This window comes from Bos taurus, chromosome 17, assembly GCF_002263795.3.
Source record: "Bos taurus isolate L1 Dominette 01449 registration number 42190680 breed Hereford chromosome 17, ARS-UCD2.0, whole genome shotgun sequence".
In the NCBI taxonomy this organism is placed as follows: domain Eukaryota; kingdom Metazoa; phylum Chordata; class Mammalia; order Artiodactyla; family Bovidae; genus Bos; species Bos taurus.
Window position 1 is genome coordinate 48,324,254 of NC_037344.1, and position 15,754 is coordinate 48,340,007.

A 15,754-nucleotide genomic window follows, 5' to 3' on the forward strand; every position below is an offset into this window, starting at 1 on the left:
TGATACAGTACTCAACAGATTTACAGAAATGAGTCTCTAGGCTTAAGATATCTATATTCTAGACGCTGGGACATCGTAGGGGACAGTTAGGTTTCTTTATTAATGAAATAGGTGATTAAAGGGAGGTCATCTCTGGATGAAGTTCCTGCCGTGTGCTGGCCATGTGATCTGTTTCCCTTCCAGTTCTGTGCACGTGGGCAAATAAAGCCTGAGCGAACAAGAGCTGGGTCACAGCAGGGCTCTGGTGGCAGGTTTCCTGACTGCAGAATCGGTGATGGGCGGGGCGCCCTGGAGCAGAGGAGTTGTGCTGACGGGGTGGGGGGTGGGGGTTCCTGAGCACTTGTCGTGAGCCCAGCTTCAGCCTCAGCACCTCTTCTCTTTCTGGATGGGAGAGCCCCGCCTGTACCCCAGCCAGCCAGTCGCACCCCACGGACAGGTATCCTTGTCAGCTGCCTGTGGGAAAGGAGAGATTGCTGGTTTCCGAGGCATCATCTAGCAGACTCTGGGTTTGGTTCCTTTAACACACCATCTTCTCTTTCAGTTTTGTTTATGGCTGAATAGCTTCTTTGGAGGCCCTGAAAACCCTGGGGTCATCCCTCCCGGTGGTTTCTGGCGAGCCTGTTGAGCGGGTCATGTTGGGCAGGCAGCGCTGCCATTTCTTTCTTCCTTTTTTTCCTTCTTTCTTTCTGTCTTTCTGATCTTTGGTTGTGGCATGTGGGATCTAGTTCCCCAACCAGGGGTCACACCTGGGCCCCCTGTGTTGGGAGTGCAGAGTCTCAGCCGCTGGACCACAAGGAGCCCCAGTGCTGCCTTTTCAAAGCACAAGCAGTGCCAGCAGTTCACTTCCTGCCCCGCAGGGTCGGGCTGCCATCAGGTGGCCGCGGGCACCTGTGGGGAGGCAGGTGCTCTGCACCTGTGTGACCACGGCCGCTCTGAACGTCAGCATCCAGATCACTTGCTTAGACACGGAAAACGCCTCCAGTGCTGACGGTCTTAAAGAGGCTTTCTTTGCTGAGTGACCAGATATTAGGAAGGAACTTAACCATCACTGATTCACAGAGGTTAAACATCTTATAACTTGACTTAGGCACAGTTTATTAAATTTAATCTAAGCAGTGACTGGTGTTTCATGCCGTTTCATTTCCAGCTCTAGTGAATATTATTTAACTGGGACATTAGTGAGCTTTGAATGGAAACCAGAAATCATAACAGCAGACCAACATTTTAATAGGAAAGAGATGATTTTGCCTTTTAACTTGTTATATTCATCCATAATAAATCAGAATCTTCTGTTTAGTACCATCCCTGTTGGAAACAATTCTTTCTTTAAAGTTTCTCAGGTGAGAATCAGGCACACCCAATGGGTTTTCTTCCATTCTGCTTGAGGAAAAAAGAAGTGTGCTTTCCCTATCAAAATTATATGTGTTCTTAACTTACTAACATAATAGATGCTCACTGGAGAAAAGGGAACCTTAGAAACATAAAGAAGAAGATAAAGATCAGCTGTAATTTCCCCAGAGACGCTCACTGCTGTGATGGTGCATGTCTGTCTGACTTTGTGTATCTGTGTGTACATACACATACACTTTTTGTGTTTCTGCGGAAATGAAATCCTGTTGTGTACAATGATTTGAGCCTGATTTGAAAACTAAACCTAAGAAACCCTTAAAGGTATAAAGAAACACTTGTTAACTGTAGGCAGGTTAAAAAAAAATCCACCAAAGACAGATGAGCATCTCCCCCCATTGCTGTCCTCCTTCCTCCCTCTCTGTGTCTCTCTCACACACACAGATTTAGGCACTCATAGTTCCACCCAAGGATATCTTCTACTCTCAGTCTGCAGGTGCATGGGAAAAATCATATATGATGTGATGTGTGTGTGTGTACTTCCTTTGTCACTCGCTATAAAAAAAGAAAAAACTAAAGCATCCTTCCATGTCAAACATTCACCTGCAGTCCTTTGTTGTTGGGTATTTAGGATTCTAGTTCTCACTGTTAACATCATGCATCTGTGTGTGCTAAGTTGCTTCAGTCGTGTCTGACTCTGTGCAACTCCGTGGACTGTAGCTAGGCTCCTCTGTCCTTGGGATTCTCCAGGCAAGAATCCTGGAGTGGGTTGCCATGCCCAGTGAAATTACTTTCCTTCTCGAATCCCCCCAAGGAAGTCCTAGACTCCCTCCGTTTACCCCAGACTTTGATGGGAATGCCTTCAGCTGCTCACTGTTCACAGTTCACTTGCACCTCTTAGTTTGAAATAGGTGTTTATGATGATGTTAAATATCTAATCTTTATTTCAAGTTTACTGAGTATTTTTGGCAGAAATGATTGTTGAGTTTTTCTCAAATATCTTATGTTGGTTTTCAGGAGGATGACATGCCCTCCCCCCTCCGCCTTTGGCAGCTCTTGTTTTTATTTATTTTAACTTCTGGTGTTTAACTGTTGAAATAAATTAAAAACCCTGTTTGTTAAAAGGGCTGACCCTGATGGTCTGATTGGAATCTGCTGCTGTTTTGCTGAGTGACTCCGCATCTCTGTCTAACCAACAGCAGTCTGGTTTGGTGTCTGGATTGCACAGCTTTATTAAAGGGTTGGTAAATGCCCTGTTTCTGGAGGCGGGGTGTGTAAAACAGGATGAGAAATTTCTGTTTGTTCCCAGGAAGTTCCAAGTCTTTACCTGGAAAATTACAAGGGTGCATCACTTCTCTGAAAGGAAATATGATCATTTTTCCACCTTTTCCAGTTTTGCTCAGATCTTGTTTTTTGCTGAATCACTTAAGCTTTTTATTTTTTAGTGTCCTTAGAATATAATTTATTGAGTTCGAGAAATTGAGAGGAGATGAAAATGGTCATTTAAGTAGATCTGTTGCATTTCCTTCCTCTTTTCTAGTTTCACTTTTTTATGTGTTCTTTTTTGTTAGATTGGCCAAAACTCTTTTACGATTTTTCCTTAGATGTATCTCTTGAATTTATTATTTGACTGTTTTTATGTTTTCTCAGTGAATAATTAAGATATTAACTTTTATTATCTTCAGTGTGTTTTGTTGATTTCTTTTTCTCATTTCTTGAGTTAAATTCTTCCCTTCTATTTATTCGTTCCTGCTAAACAGTAAAGACCGTGTTGTTCTTTTAACTGGCCTGTTACTGTCTTTCTATCAAAGTCTCTTGCACTTTAGTTTGTTGTAATGGTTTCTTTTTTTTTTCCCCAGAAGAATATTGAAACTGTGGTTTTTATTTTCTTTTTGATCCAAGAGTACTTTTAGAGAACTTTTTTCAGTTTATAATAATTGATGCTGCTGTTTGTCCATTTGCTACCGAGAAAGCTTTAGTTGAAGAGTTGAGAGAGAGCATGGCTTTGTAATTCCTGTATCATGCATTTCAAGGCTTCCTTCTTGGCCAGTATTCCTTTCTAAAAATGTTTGTGGGGTGCTGCACAGGATGGTAGGATAGCCGTAGTGCTGTCAGCTCTGTTAGTTCAGATCCTGTGTAGCAGGAGCCCTGGAGTCCAGTGCTGCCTGGGGTTACAGGGATCACGTGTGTCCAGGGATGCGGCGGTCTGTGCAGGCTCTGGTGAACGGGAGGCACTGTCCAGTCTGGGGGACAGTGTCCTTAGAGAGGCACTGTTCTCTCTTGGGCAGCATGAGTCTGTTAGAACTAAGCCTGGAGGGGGCACAGATGTTAGTGTCCCTAAAGTTCAGGACGTGGGTCTGCCCTGGGTCTCCTCCAGTTAGCAATGCGTTGCCGAACAAAGCCGTATCTTTCCATTTGCTTGCTCTGACGAGGACCAGCAGGGCTCGTGTGCCTCAGGTTCTCACTGCATTTCTAGCACGTGCTACATGCATAGCCAGGCTCCTCTGTCCATAGGATTCTTCGGGCAAGAATACTGGAGTGGGATGCCATTTCCTCTTCCAGGGGATCTTCCCGACCCAGGGATTGACTCTGCGTCTCTTGTGTCTCCTGCATTGGCAAGCGGGTTATTTACCACTAGTGCCACTTGGGAAGCCAAGACAAAGCCTTATCCTTTCTGTGCACTTGCTCTGATGACCAGCAGGGCTGGTGTGCCTCAGGTTCTCGCTGCACTTCTAGCCTGTGATGGTATTTTACTCATAAAGGTTTATGGGGGAGTGGCACTGTGTGGGGAGGCCGCACAGGAGCTCTTCGGTCCAGTGAAAGCCCAGCCAACACCCCGGTCGGTGTTCTTGCTCCATATTTCGCTCTGGCTCGTCGTGAGTGTAGATGAGCTGGCAGCAGGGAGCAGCAGGCACAGGGTCGAGTGGGCACAGGAGGCCTTTCCTGACCCTCGGTGTGTTTTCTTGATGCCTCCTTCCTGCCCTTGGTTATCGAGTCTCCCTCCAGGTGACTCTGCCCGCCCCTCCTCTTATCCGACCTTTGCTGCTGCCACCTTCATTTCCTTCTCACCCACAGTGTTGGGTTTTCTTTTGTTTGACCTGATGTAAGTTTGTGTTGTTAATTGAAGAATTTGCCCCTCTTCCTTCTATCTTGGTTCTCCCAGCTTCTTGTCTTGTCTTGGTTTGTACCCGCGCTTCTTGTCTCTTCCATCATGAGCTCTGTGGCCTCCCAGGGACAGGCCTGCCCAGACCCCGCAGGACCGCTGTTGCCCGAGGACCGCTGTGGTTCTCTGTCGGCCTCTCTCAGGACCCTGCTCCTTCCTCTGTTCTCTGTGGTGTCAGCCGTGTGCTCCACACCTCCCCATCCTTCCCCCAGTCCCACCAAAGAGGCGCTCTGTTGATTTCACGTGTTCTTGTCTCAGGGCTTGGTCCTAGTTTGTTTATGACCCCCTTGCCATTGCCCCTTGGTTTCTGTTTGTTTTTCACCCTCGGCCTTCACAGGAGTCTGCGTTTTCCTAACTGATGAGACCACAGCAAATTCTGTCCTACAGCTTACTCCTGTTCTCTGCCAGCTTGCCAGAAGTCAATGGTACCTTTTTTCGTCCTGGTACTAAACCCGTATATGGCTCCCACCAGTGACACCCCACCATAAACACACAAGCACACTCGGTGTCGTCTTCATGCTCCCTTGCCTTTGCTATGAAGGGCAAGAGATTATCCAGCGTCAGTATTTATTCCCCTAAACCAGGCTGAGTGAGTTCTTCCCTCTCTCTGTACTTAAATCTAACCCTTCCAAGCTAGAGGGTTGGTGGCCAGTGCAGGGCAGTGATCTTCCAGTCCGAGGGTGGTGGCCCAGGGCCGGCTGGACCTTGGCTGAGCCAGAGGAAGCCTGTAGCACTTCAGCCTTGCGTTTGAAGGTGCTCCAACCAGGATAACACTGCGGGCCCATTGGGGCTGCCTGCTGCCCTGCCAGGGAGCAAAGCTGCTCTTTTTGGGCAAGGCCCTTAATGCCACCACCAGTTTCCTGAAATCACTGCTGGGCTGAGCCTCATATTCCCCTTTCCAGAGCAGCAGACGCTCTGCAGACCTGGGCTGCTCCTGTTTCTCAGTCACAGGACAGTTGTGAGGGCTGAGGGCTGCCTCCATCACCACCTTCAGGGAGGAGACGCGGCTTTCCACGTGGAAATGAGCTAGGAGGTCTCACCTTCTCTTGGGTCTTTGATGTGTATTCTCTTTGGATATTTGAGATGTGGTGTGGGGGCAGATTCTTTCACTCTGTCAAATCCTGGTCCTTTTTTTTTTTTTTTCTTGTCCTTTTTCATGCTAAGATCTTAAAAGGAATCTATATATATATATATATTTGTTGTTTAGTATCTCAGTCATGTCTGACTCTTTTGTGATCCCATGGACTGTAGCCCACCAGGCTCCTTGTCCATGGGATTTCCCAGGCAAGAATACTGGAGTGGGTTGCCATTTCCTTCTCCGGGGGATCCTCCCAACCCAGGGATCGAACCCACATCTCTTGCATCGGCAGGAGGATTCTTTACCACTGAGCCACCACGGAAGCCCCTTATGTATGTATATTCCAGTATTCCTCTGCCCAGACTCCTGTCCTTCCTCATACTGTTTTAAACACATAATTATTATGTATACATTAGCTATTAGAGTCCATTATTTGGACTGCTGCTGTTGCTGCTAAGTCGCTTCAGTCGTGTCCGACTCTGTGCGACCCCATAGACGGCAGCCCACCAGGCTCCGCCATCCCTGGGAATCTCTAGGCAAGAACACTGGAGTGGGTTGCCATTTGCTTCTCCAATGCATGAAAATGAAAGGTGAAAGTGAAGTCGCTCAGTCGTGTCTGACTCTTAGCGACCCCATGGACTGCAGCCCACCAGGTTCCTCCATCCATGGGATTTTCCAGGCAAGAGTACTGGAGTGGGGTGCCATCGCCTTCTCCGGACTAGAATTCCTTAAAAACATTTTTACTCTAAGAACTTGGTCCTACGGGTTGTTGTTTTAAACTTCATTTCAATCTGGGTTTTTTTTTTTTTTGTAGAGTAGCTATTTCTGATCTTGCTTATTTTCCTGTGTCTGTCTGTCCCACCTGACAGATGACTGATAATCCAGGGAGTCCTGGCTGCTGCCGAGGGCAGAAGGCCAGTGTACAGTCATCCCCCTTATCCCTGGCTGTGGTTTCCATCGTTTCCGTGACCCCAAGATCAACCACAGTCTGAAAATACCTACAGTACAGTGAGATGAGATGCTTAGGGAGACCGCCAACTTCACATAACTTTTATTGCAGTGTGTTGTTATCATTGTTCTGTTTTATTCTTAGTTACTGTTGTTAATCTCTTACTGTGCCAGATTTATAAGTTAAATTTTATCAGAGGTTTGTGTGGGCAGGGAAAAAAATAGTGTATATATATATATGATGTAGAACTGTTCTCGGTCTCAGGCATCCACTGGGGTCTTGCAGCGTATCCCTCACAGATAAGGGGGGACTGCTGTCGTTCGTTGATAAGGTTGAGCCCATCTAATGGGGAGATTGGCATTAGGAGCAGTAGTGGCAGTCGTCGTAGTCATGGTCATCAGTCAGTGAATCAGCGTAGATGTGTTACCTTGAAGGGAAGATCATCTCCAGATTTATTACCTTCTGGTAAGTAAACAGTGTGATTAATCTTTTTATTGCAGGACTATGTAGCTTTCTCTTGCTCCTCTTTTTGAAGGAAGCAAAAGGCGTTTAGGTGAGCGATCCAGAGCTTAGAGGGTTGTGTTAGGCACGCTGAACGCTGGTTTTATAAGGTGCTGCAGAAGCCCGCTTGAGATATGGATGACATGACTGCTGGTTTTCAATGACCTACTTCGGAAGCTGAAAGGGGGAAAGGGAAAACTTCCTGAGCTTGGGGGCTTGGGGGGGATATGTGTCATGTGGTGTTAACCTTTCATGCATTTCTCAGAATCATCGACAGGCATCTTGTCCCAAGGATCTGGTTTTTCAGTTTAATTACAGATGTTAGTGAATAAATGCTCATAAGCTACTTATGAATTGTAGGGATTTTGGAAAGCAAGAGGCTGGACCTCGTGAAGGAGAAGACCATCAACCAGACCATCGGAAACGTCGTGTACTACGCCGCGGACTTGCCCATCTGGTGGCAGGTCCCGCAGTACGTGCTGATCGGTGTCAGTGAAATATTCGCCAGCATCGCAGGTGAGGTTTCCTCCCGTCGGGGGCGTCTGTGTCCAGTCCCCTCACTGCATGATTAAGGCCATGCTGTTTCCTCCCTCGTTAGGCTGTGTCGAGACGTAACCGCACGGTGCTCGGTGGGTGTTGGTGGGCAGGTGCGGTTCAGAATGTGAATCGGTGAGGAAAGGGTGACGTTACGGCTGAGGCTCCCCTTTCTTGGTGTGAAAGTAGGATTCCCACAACACCAACATGAAGATGACCTGCTGCAGTGCGTCCGCAGGAGACAGGAAAGGAGAAGGACGAGCCCCGCTTCAGGGGCCGGGGTTTGGCTGCCTGGCCTGGCACTGGCTCCCCAGCCCTGCAGCCCTGCAGCCCTGCTGCCGCAGCCAGGCCTCAGGCCCCTCACTGCCCGGCTCTCGGTGTCTGCCTGTAGATGTGTCAGGGAGAAACCTCATTTATAAAGCGTGTTCTCACAGGCCTCTCTTCCCTGTTGCTGAGGTCCCATGGTGGCATGTGGATGAGTGAATTCTGTGCAGGCCTGTTTCCTGCTGCTGGGAATGAGGGAAGGAGGAAATGAGTGATAACCAGAGACGGCCGGGCTGTGGGCGGCGGCTTTCCCCTCTCCTCCTCTCCCCCTGTGCTCACGTGGAATTGGCTCATGAACTTGGGAGGGAATAAATCAACGAGGCCGGCCCTTCCTTTAGAGCCCAGCGCATATCTCCATGTCTGGGTATCACGGCAAGAACTGGGTTATAGATGCGCCTGCCAAAACTGTTCTCAAACACCTTGCCTTTCAGGTAGAATTCCTAAGTAGATTTCCCCATTTTAGTGTCAGAGGTTCATTTGCAAACTCACATCAGTTAAGAATGTAGGAAATTTGGCTTCTTCAACTTCTTTCCATGAGGAACAGGGAATTCCAAGAGCTGGCAAGTCAAATGCTGCCCTCTGATGCGAGCGTGGAGGTGACCACCACCTCTTGGGGTTTCTAGGGGCTGTGGTGGGAGACGAGCAGCCAGCCGGGGGCTGTCTCACAGCAGATAGGGGCTGTGCCCAGAGTCCCAGGTCCCCGAGGGCCATGGTGCGGAGGCAGCGCTGTGTCCTCTACAAAAACACTCTTCATCCCCCACCCCCCCAGGCCTGGAATTTGCATACTCGGCTGCCCCCAAGTCCATGCAGAGCGCCATCATGGGCTTGTTCTTCTTCTTCTCTGGAGTTGGGTCCTTCGTGGGCTCAGGACTGTTGGCGTTGGTGTCCCTGAAGGCCATCGGGTGGATGAGCAGCCACACGGACTTCGGTAAGGATCCCCCGCCACCCATGCCCACCCATCAACAGTGAGCAGCATCCAGAGCCCCGGCCCTTGGGTCACGTGGGCACCTGGGACTGGATGCAGTCAGTGTCTCTGGGCTGGGTCAGGAGCCCCACCCTGCTCCCCAAGCTGCGTCAGACCACCCCCTCACCCCATTTGCCCACGTCACACACGATCTCCCGGAGACTGGTGAACCTCTCCTGCCAGGTCGGCCTTGACCACACCCCGCCACCCGCGGCCGAGTGGCCGCTGTTTGTTCCCAAACCTGTGATGGGTAGGCTGCCTTCTTTCTCAACCGTCAGGCCCAGCACTGTATTTTATTAGCAGGCAAATAAAATCTGTATCACAAATTTCCCTTCATTTATCTTAGTTTTATGTTTTTTTTTCCCTGACAGTACCTTTTAATTTCTTGCAGTTAAAATAAAATAGACAATAAGTTGCCTTTTTAAAAACAAATATGACTCGTGATCAATCATAATGGAGTTCTGCAGCCATTGCCAGTAGGTGGCATCTTGAGCAAAATCACTGGCGAGGGATGAGAGCTCTGCTCTTTGCAGATTGATGTCGCCTGTAAACGGACCCAGAGGTGGAGGCGTCTTTCTTCTTTATATGTTTCACCGGTAAAAAGCACCATTGCTTTTGGTTGCTTTTCCTTGTGTAGTTCTGTGGTATTTGCTGTCCCCTGGTACTTTTAGGTTGTAAATCCCTGTGGAAACCTGATGCAAGCCTAAAGACTGTTCTCCAGAAATGGCAGAATTCCAAAAGCCCTCCCATGATGCAGTTAAAATTCCTGTCCTGAGGTGAGAGTTTAGGTCCGAGAAGCCCTGATAAACAGAAACCGGAGCCCCATGGTGATGTGGTCCATCTGTGAGCACCGGGGCTGTGGGGGTTGGGCAGGCCCAGCCTGGTTGTGGTGAGGAGGGGCCGCCCCCCTCCCTGAGGGTAAGGTCTGGTTACACAGGGGTTCTGAGAGTTCTCCTGGGTTCTTGGTGTCACAGAACAGACCTCCTTCAAAGACTTGTTACAGAGATCAAACCTCTGTAGTTCTTCAGATGTAGCTGCTGTTTCTTAGTTTTTGTTTCATTTTTAAGTGAATCATAAAGGATTGATTGGCTTTGGTCATCCTTGATGCTTTCCAGTGATTTGCTCCCCCCACTGCTAATTTAATAACTGTGGTTTGCCTGTCATTCATCCTTCCTTCTGACAGGTGATTTTAATACTTGCAGCTGTGAGGGTCACCTCCAGCGCTGATGCACACAGGGACCGGTGCTGGACCTGGGTCCTGTGTGTTGATGTTATTTCCACGAGAGGGAGGCGCCGGTCGTGTGTCCTGGATCGGCTGCCTTGTCTAGGAGCGCAGGTGGTCTCCCGTTTCCCTCGAGTGCAGAGAGCTTGCGCCCCTTCTGCCTGCAGCCCCAGGAGCTGGGTGCGATGACGGTGACGCAGGAGGGCATGGCAGGGCTCCCTCTCAGTTAGGGGCAGGGCTGTTGGGGCGGAGATGGGGGACAGGATGGGACTGGGGCACCCCACTCCCACCCCCAAGCTGTGCCACATTCTTCTGGAGGAGGAGCAGAGGCCAGCTTCTCCATGCCCTCTGCTCCACCAGTGCTCAGGTGGCGGTGGGAGCTGACTCAGTGCTTCCCAGCAGACGTGTGGATCACTTCCTGTCGGGTCCCTGGGCTGTGGTCTGTCTCTTCACTGTGTCCCTCTCTCCCCGTCCTCTGCCTGGCCTGCTCGTCTTTGTTGTGTTTAGACTGGGAGCCACATCTATGCTGTGAGGGGCTCTGGTCTTGAAGTGCGCAGCTTGGTGTGCTCTTCATCCCGACCCAAGTGCAGGACGGCTGGAAGCCTTCCTCCTGTTCTTGCTGCGTTAAGCCCCCAGGCCCCGGCAGGATGAATTGCTGTGATGCCAGCCCGCTGAGTCCTGTCGCCTCCCAGTCCTCTGCCGCGGCCGGCGTCTCACTCAGCGCTGTGTTCTCCGAGTCGTCCCCAGTAACTGGTTCTTTTGTTGTTTTTGCGGAATATCTATTGTACAAATAAGTCACAGTTCATTTCTCTGCTGTGCTGTGCATGGGTGTTGCGGGCGTCGCCAGTTGGAGGCTGTCATGAATAGAGCAGCTGGGAATGTTTTTGTGCATGTGTTTGGTGACACGTGAGCTTGTTCCTTGGGGCCCAGGAGTCTGTCTTATCAAATAAAGAACACCCAGAGTTTACCACCTTCATATGCAGTTACCTTCTGTCTGATAAGAGGCCCAGGAAAGCAAAGGCTGATTGTGATAGCTTTTAGGTGGTGGACCCGGTTCTGAACACCCTTCCTAGCCCAGGCTGAGACTTGCCCTGACAGGGAAAACACTGTGTATAGTCCGCTCGGCCTGCCGGCTTTCAGCTCTGCTAGTTTTAACCTCCTGTGTCGTTTGGGGAGGTGAATGTTTCAGGATTGGCACTTTGGCACCACCCCGCAGTGCCATGGTGGGCATGGGCACACCAGGCTCCAGAAGAGGGGGTCTCTGTCCAGGGCGGAGCCCCGCAGGCAGTGAGGACCTAACCATGGCTTTTCAGTATCTGTTGAATAAATGGTAGAAATTCTAGGTATTACTGGATTTGTTTCCAAAGCAGTAAACATAGGAAATCGTTGTCTTCTACAACCTGAGTGAGAATTCTTTAAAAACATGTGAGTGATTATTATGCAAGCACGTGTATTATATCTGTTCGTTCATTCTGTTTAATGAAAGCAGTGTTGAACGTCTAATTTTAATGAGTGTGTGTTCAGATAGAAAAAGGAAGTTCCAGAATAACCCAGCCTGAGGGAGACCTGAGAGGGAAGGAAGTCTGGTGTACCAAGTAAACAAAGTGGAAGTGCTCGTGAAGCCCGGCCGAGAGAACCACGGCTTTCTTCCGAGACGCCCGCTTCCTCTGGACACCTTGCTGATGGACACGTCTCCCCGCCCCTCTGCTTGACTGTGTCAGGCCCTTTACAGTTGGTGACAAGTGGTGGAAGCGGTTGTGGGGACAGCCGTCTGCAGGGAGCTGGGGTGACCTTCGCCCACAGCCCTGCGTCTCCACGCCAAGGGGCCATGGTGGGTGGTGCTGTGAAACCTCGGTTCTCTGGTGTGCAGACCTGGTACCCCAGACCTCCATGAAGACTGGGGCTCCTCACGGGTACTGCTGAGGAGGCGGCCTTCCGCCCTGGGCACTTCTCATGGCAGCGCTGTTGCTGCCTGGGGGCGGGGTGGGGGGCTGGCCACCATGTTTTCGCATCTTACAAACGAGGAGACTGGGCCCAGAGACCACGACACTGGGTTTGAGCCTGGTTGGTTGAGCTCTGAGGTCCATGACCTTGACCTCCGCCGCCTCACGGTTTGTCAGGAATTAAGTGGAACCTTGCGCGTAGGACGCCTGCACGGTGCTCGGGCATTCAGTATGTCAGCTCTTTGGCAACCTGAAGTTTTTAAGGAGAAATTTAAAAAGCAGATTTGTATCTCCCCGTAGCATGTGGCTTGTGTGTTCAGCCGCCTGCCCTGGCCTGTGAAGGGTACATTGGAGTGTATCTGATGTCAGGTGACAACGCAGGAGTGCAGGAGTCCAGGACTCCTGTGAGACATGATGTCCAGGCCATGTCCTGGGCCGCTGAGTGGTCTTGATAAATGTACAGACTCTGGACCCAGGATACCAAGACCCTCCGCTTCCAGACCTGACTTGGGGACAGTCAGGCTCCTTGTCTGTGGAGCAGGAAAGGCTGGTGACAGGGCCCCAGCATGGAGCTGGTGTTGACGTACAGCCAGCTTCATGGTGGCTCTGGGAGCAAGGCACTTGTGTACTTCAAATTAGGGATAGAATATTCTTTTTTCTTTCGATTTTTTAAATGACAACATTAAAAGTCACCCTGACCTTGGTAGAAACCAAGTTAAAGAAATTGTAAACTTTCTTTCTAAACCCTTGTTTCTTTTTCCTTTCCTTCTCTCCAGGCAACATCAATGGCTGCTATTTGAACTATTACTTTTTCCTTCTGGCGGCCATTCAAGGAGCCACCCTCCTGCTTTTCCTTATTGTTTCTGTGAAATACGACCGTCAGCGGTCGAGAGCGAACGGCACGCCCGCCAGCAGGAGGACCTGATGCTCCCGCACCCCTGTCGGGTCTGTTGGACGGACAGATGGACGAACGGATCCATGGGAAGGGGCTGTGGGGGCTCAGAGAGTGGATGGCTGACTTTCTGAGACTTGGCGTGACACCGGGATTGGTCTCTTCTCTTACCGGTAGCCTAGGTGAGTGCTTCCCTGCGGTTCATCTCCTGCCGTCTGGGCCTTCCTGGAGCAGATGCACAGGCTGCCGCAGGCTTCTCAGCACCGAAGACCCTGGTTCACCCTGCAGCTGGTCTCCTCTGGCAAACACCCGCAGACGCTGACACCGAGTCTCTGGAGACGACACCCATGCGGGTTGGCATCCCAGTATTTTAAACAAGTATCTCATCTCCTTGCCGTAAAACCTGCGCTCACCGTCTTCTTCTTTCTTGATGAATAGACACCTGTTTCCATTGAGGAACAGGAGGATTTGTTAAGAAACGAAAGGGTGGTCAAGTGCCGCAAAGGTTTTATAGAGAAGTCCTGCTCATGGTTTCTCTCCTAAGCCACAAATCTTGCCAACACCAAGTTCCTCGGTACAGGCCGGCGGTGAATGCATTTTATCTGCTGCTTCAAATAGTGCTAATATTTTAAACTGTTGAGATCGCTTTCCTGTTGTTTCCTTAAGAACATGATGTACTAAGAACTATTTAAGACCATGTGTTCATCTCAACCTGTGACGCAGCCTGACGTGTGTTTTAAAACCTCGCCTAGTCAATGCTCGTGTACGATTTCACTGTGGCACCACTGAGACTGAAGACCCGCTCTTGCGGGGAAGGACCTCCGCTGAAGGGCACTGGTGCGAGCGGGGACGGTTGGCAGTGTTCACTGTGAGCCTGAACTGTCGACAGCCGCTGGCTCTGGGCGGTGGGGGTTTCTCGTTTTGTCTAATAAACTATTCCTTATTTGTTGCTGTGCTTTTGGTATAACTTTATTATAAAAACACCTTGATTTTGAGACCCACTGACTGCTTCTCTGTGTGCTCTGTCCACCACCGTCACACGTGTGCGTTTTATGTGTGGACGTCGTGTGAGTTCCTCAGCTGTCACGTAGACCGTGTGAGGGGTCCTCAGGCAGGAACTGGTGCAAAGTCTCAATAAAACGCCTGCTCCTGCTGCAACTCTTTGACTGTCTAGGAGAGTGATACTTGCGCCTGCTCTGTACTAAAATACAATTTTATATTATTTATGTTATTTTGTTTGGAGAACAAAAAAGCAAACACCTTACTCATCTGGGTGTGAGTTTGTATTAAAGATAAATAAGGGTTGGAAAGCCCTGCTCTAGGAAATAAATACACCATCCTCCAGGAGTATAGTTTCAGCCTTCAGGATCCATTACATATTGAAAACCATTACCTCATGCTGTCAAAAAATCACATTTTTTTCTGTAAGGAATCGGGCACAAAAGGGAAAGGGGTTGTGTGACGAGAGCTCAGCCTGTCCCTGGGCTCTGTGTGGTGCGCGTGCCCCAGGCGTGTGGAGGCGGCATGTGGGGCCCACGTCCTTGCCCAACCTCTGGGCCTTACATGGGCTGGGAATCTGTACAGGTAGCCAGGTACACCTCTCCTGTTAAGGGGAAGCTGTCTAGAAAGCCAGTCGGTTAAAGAACTGATGGCCTTTTAACTTTCTACCTGAATTTAGAGAGTGTACCATTGTGGTTGCTGTGTGGTGCTGAACAGCAGTTGAATAAACAAATCCACAAAACCAGTATGCTGTCATGGGGTTCTCATTAAAACACATGCCTGCCCTGCAGACCTCGCTGTGGGTCTCCAGCCAGTGATCGTGTCCTCCATTGGAAGACGCTCGTCTCTGCTTTCTCTTCCTTGATGGTGGATGAAACTGAGCGCTCTATTTCTGCTCAGTCTCATGGGCGGGTTTAAAGAGAACGTTGTCATCAGGCTGAGTTCTTTGTCAGGAGCTCACGCATCTCCAGGTTTCTCATGGAGCTCGCAGGCTGCTGTCCGTCTTTCTGGCTTCACGGGCGGTAGTCCCACCTCTGAGGGGCGACTGGAGCATCTCTACCCACCTCAACATCCGGATGTGGAGGTGGCCTCTTCTCGCGAGAGCAGGGAAAGCACAAAATGATACATATAACACTGCAAAGTTTCAAAGCAACAAGTCCTTTCAAAATTACAGGGGGCCTTTTATGAAACCCTGATCACTTCTTAAGTCCAGGTAATAAAGAATGGATGATCTTCAATATTAGTGAACTGTTCCACTCGGCGCAAAACAATCCCGTCGCTTGAAAAAGCGCATTAAAGAAGAGCAGAGTGCTGTGATAATCCGAAATCACCACACAGTTTATGGGCATCTTTGAGTAGAAATCATTTGAGCAGATACTTTCAAATGTTCATTGCAACACCTTGCTGTTTTGAAAATAAGGCCTTTTAGGGGAAATAATACATGTTTAAAAAGTGCTTTTGGAACTAAGACAAATTAAGGGAGCAATACAAAATGCAAAGGAAAAAACAAAACACCTCCAGACTGCATAAGTGGAACATCAGCATTTGCTAACTTCCAAGTGGGCTAAGAGAGGCACGCACCTTGGAAAGGAAGTCAGGCCAGGGCCAGGGAGTTGCACCTGCAGTCTCATCTATGTTAGTGCCTCCTCCAGACCCGAGCGCAGGGAAGAGGGTCTAGGGCTGACAGCTGAGCAGACCCAGACAGGAGCGACTTCACCACAGCCAAGACTCCATAGTGACGACCCAACAGGAACCACATTCTCTTCCCAGTTCCAGGCTGATTTTCCGGCGGCTCTGCCTCCTGGCAAAACAGGTTGAGTAGGGAGTGGAGAGGAAGG

The 15,754-nt window shown here is 49.6% G+C and overlaps 1 protein-coding gene across 1 annotated transcript in view; it reads left to right on the top strand.

Moving 5' to 3' along the window:
* The window catches only part of SLC15A4 (solute carrier family 15 member 4), a 29,272-nt gene extending 15,353 nt beyond the window's left edge, over positions 1-13,919 (top strand). The window contains exons 6-8 of the mRNA NM_001101927.2: positions 7,399-7,554; positions 8,666-8,824; positions 12,802-13,919. Coding sequence (NP_001095397.2) covers positions 7,399-7,554; positions 8,666-8,824; positions 12,802-12,950 — 464 coding nt within the window. The 3' untranslated portion in view covers positions 12,951-13,919. The remainder of the gene's footprint in view (positions 1-7,398; positions 7,555-8,665; positions 8,825-12,801) is intronic.
* Positions 13,920-15,754: the final 1,835 nt, after the last annotated feature.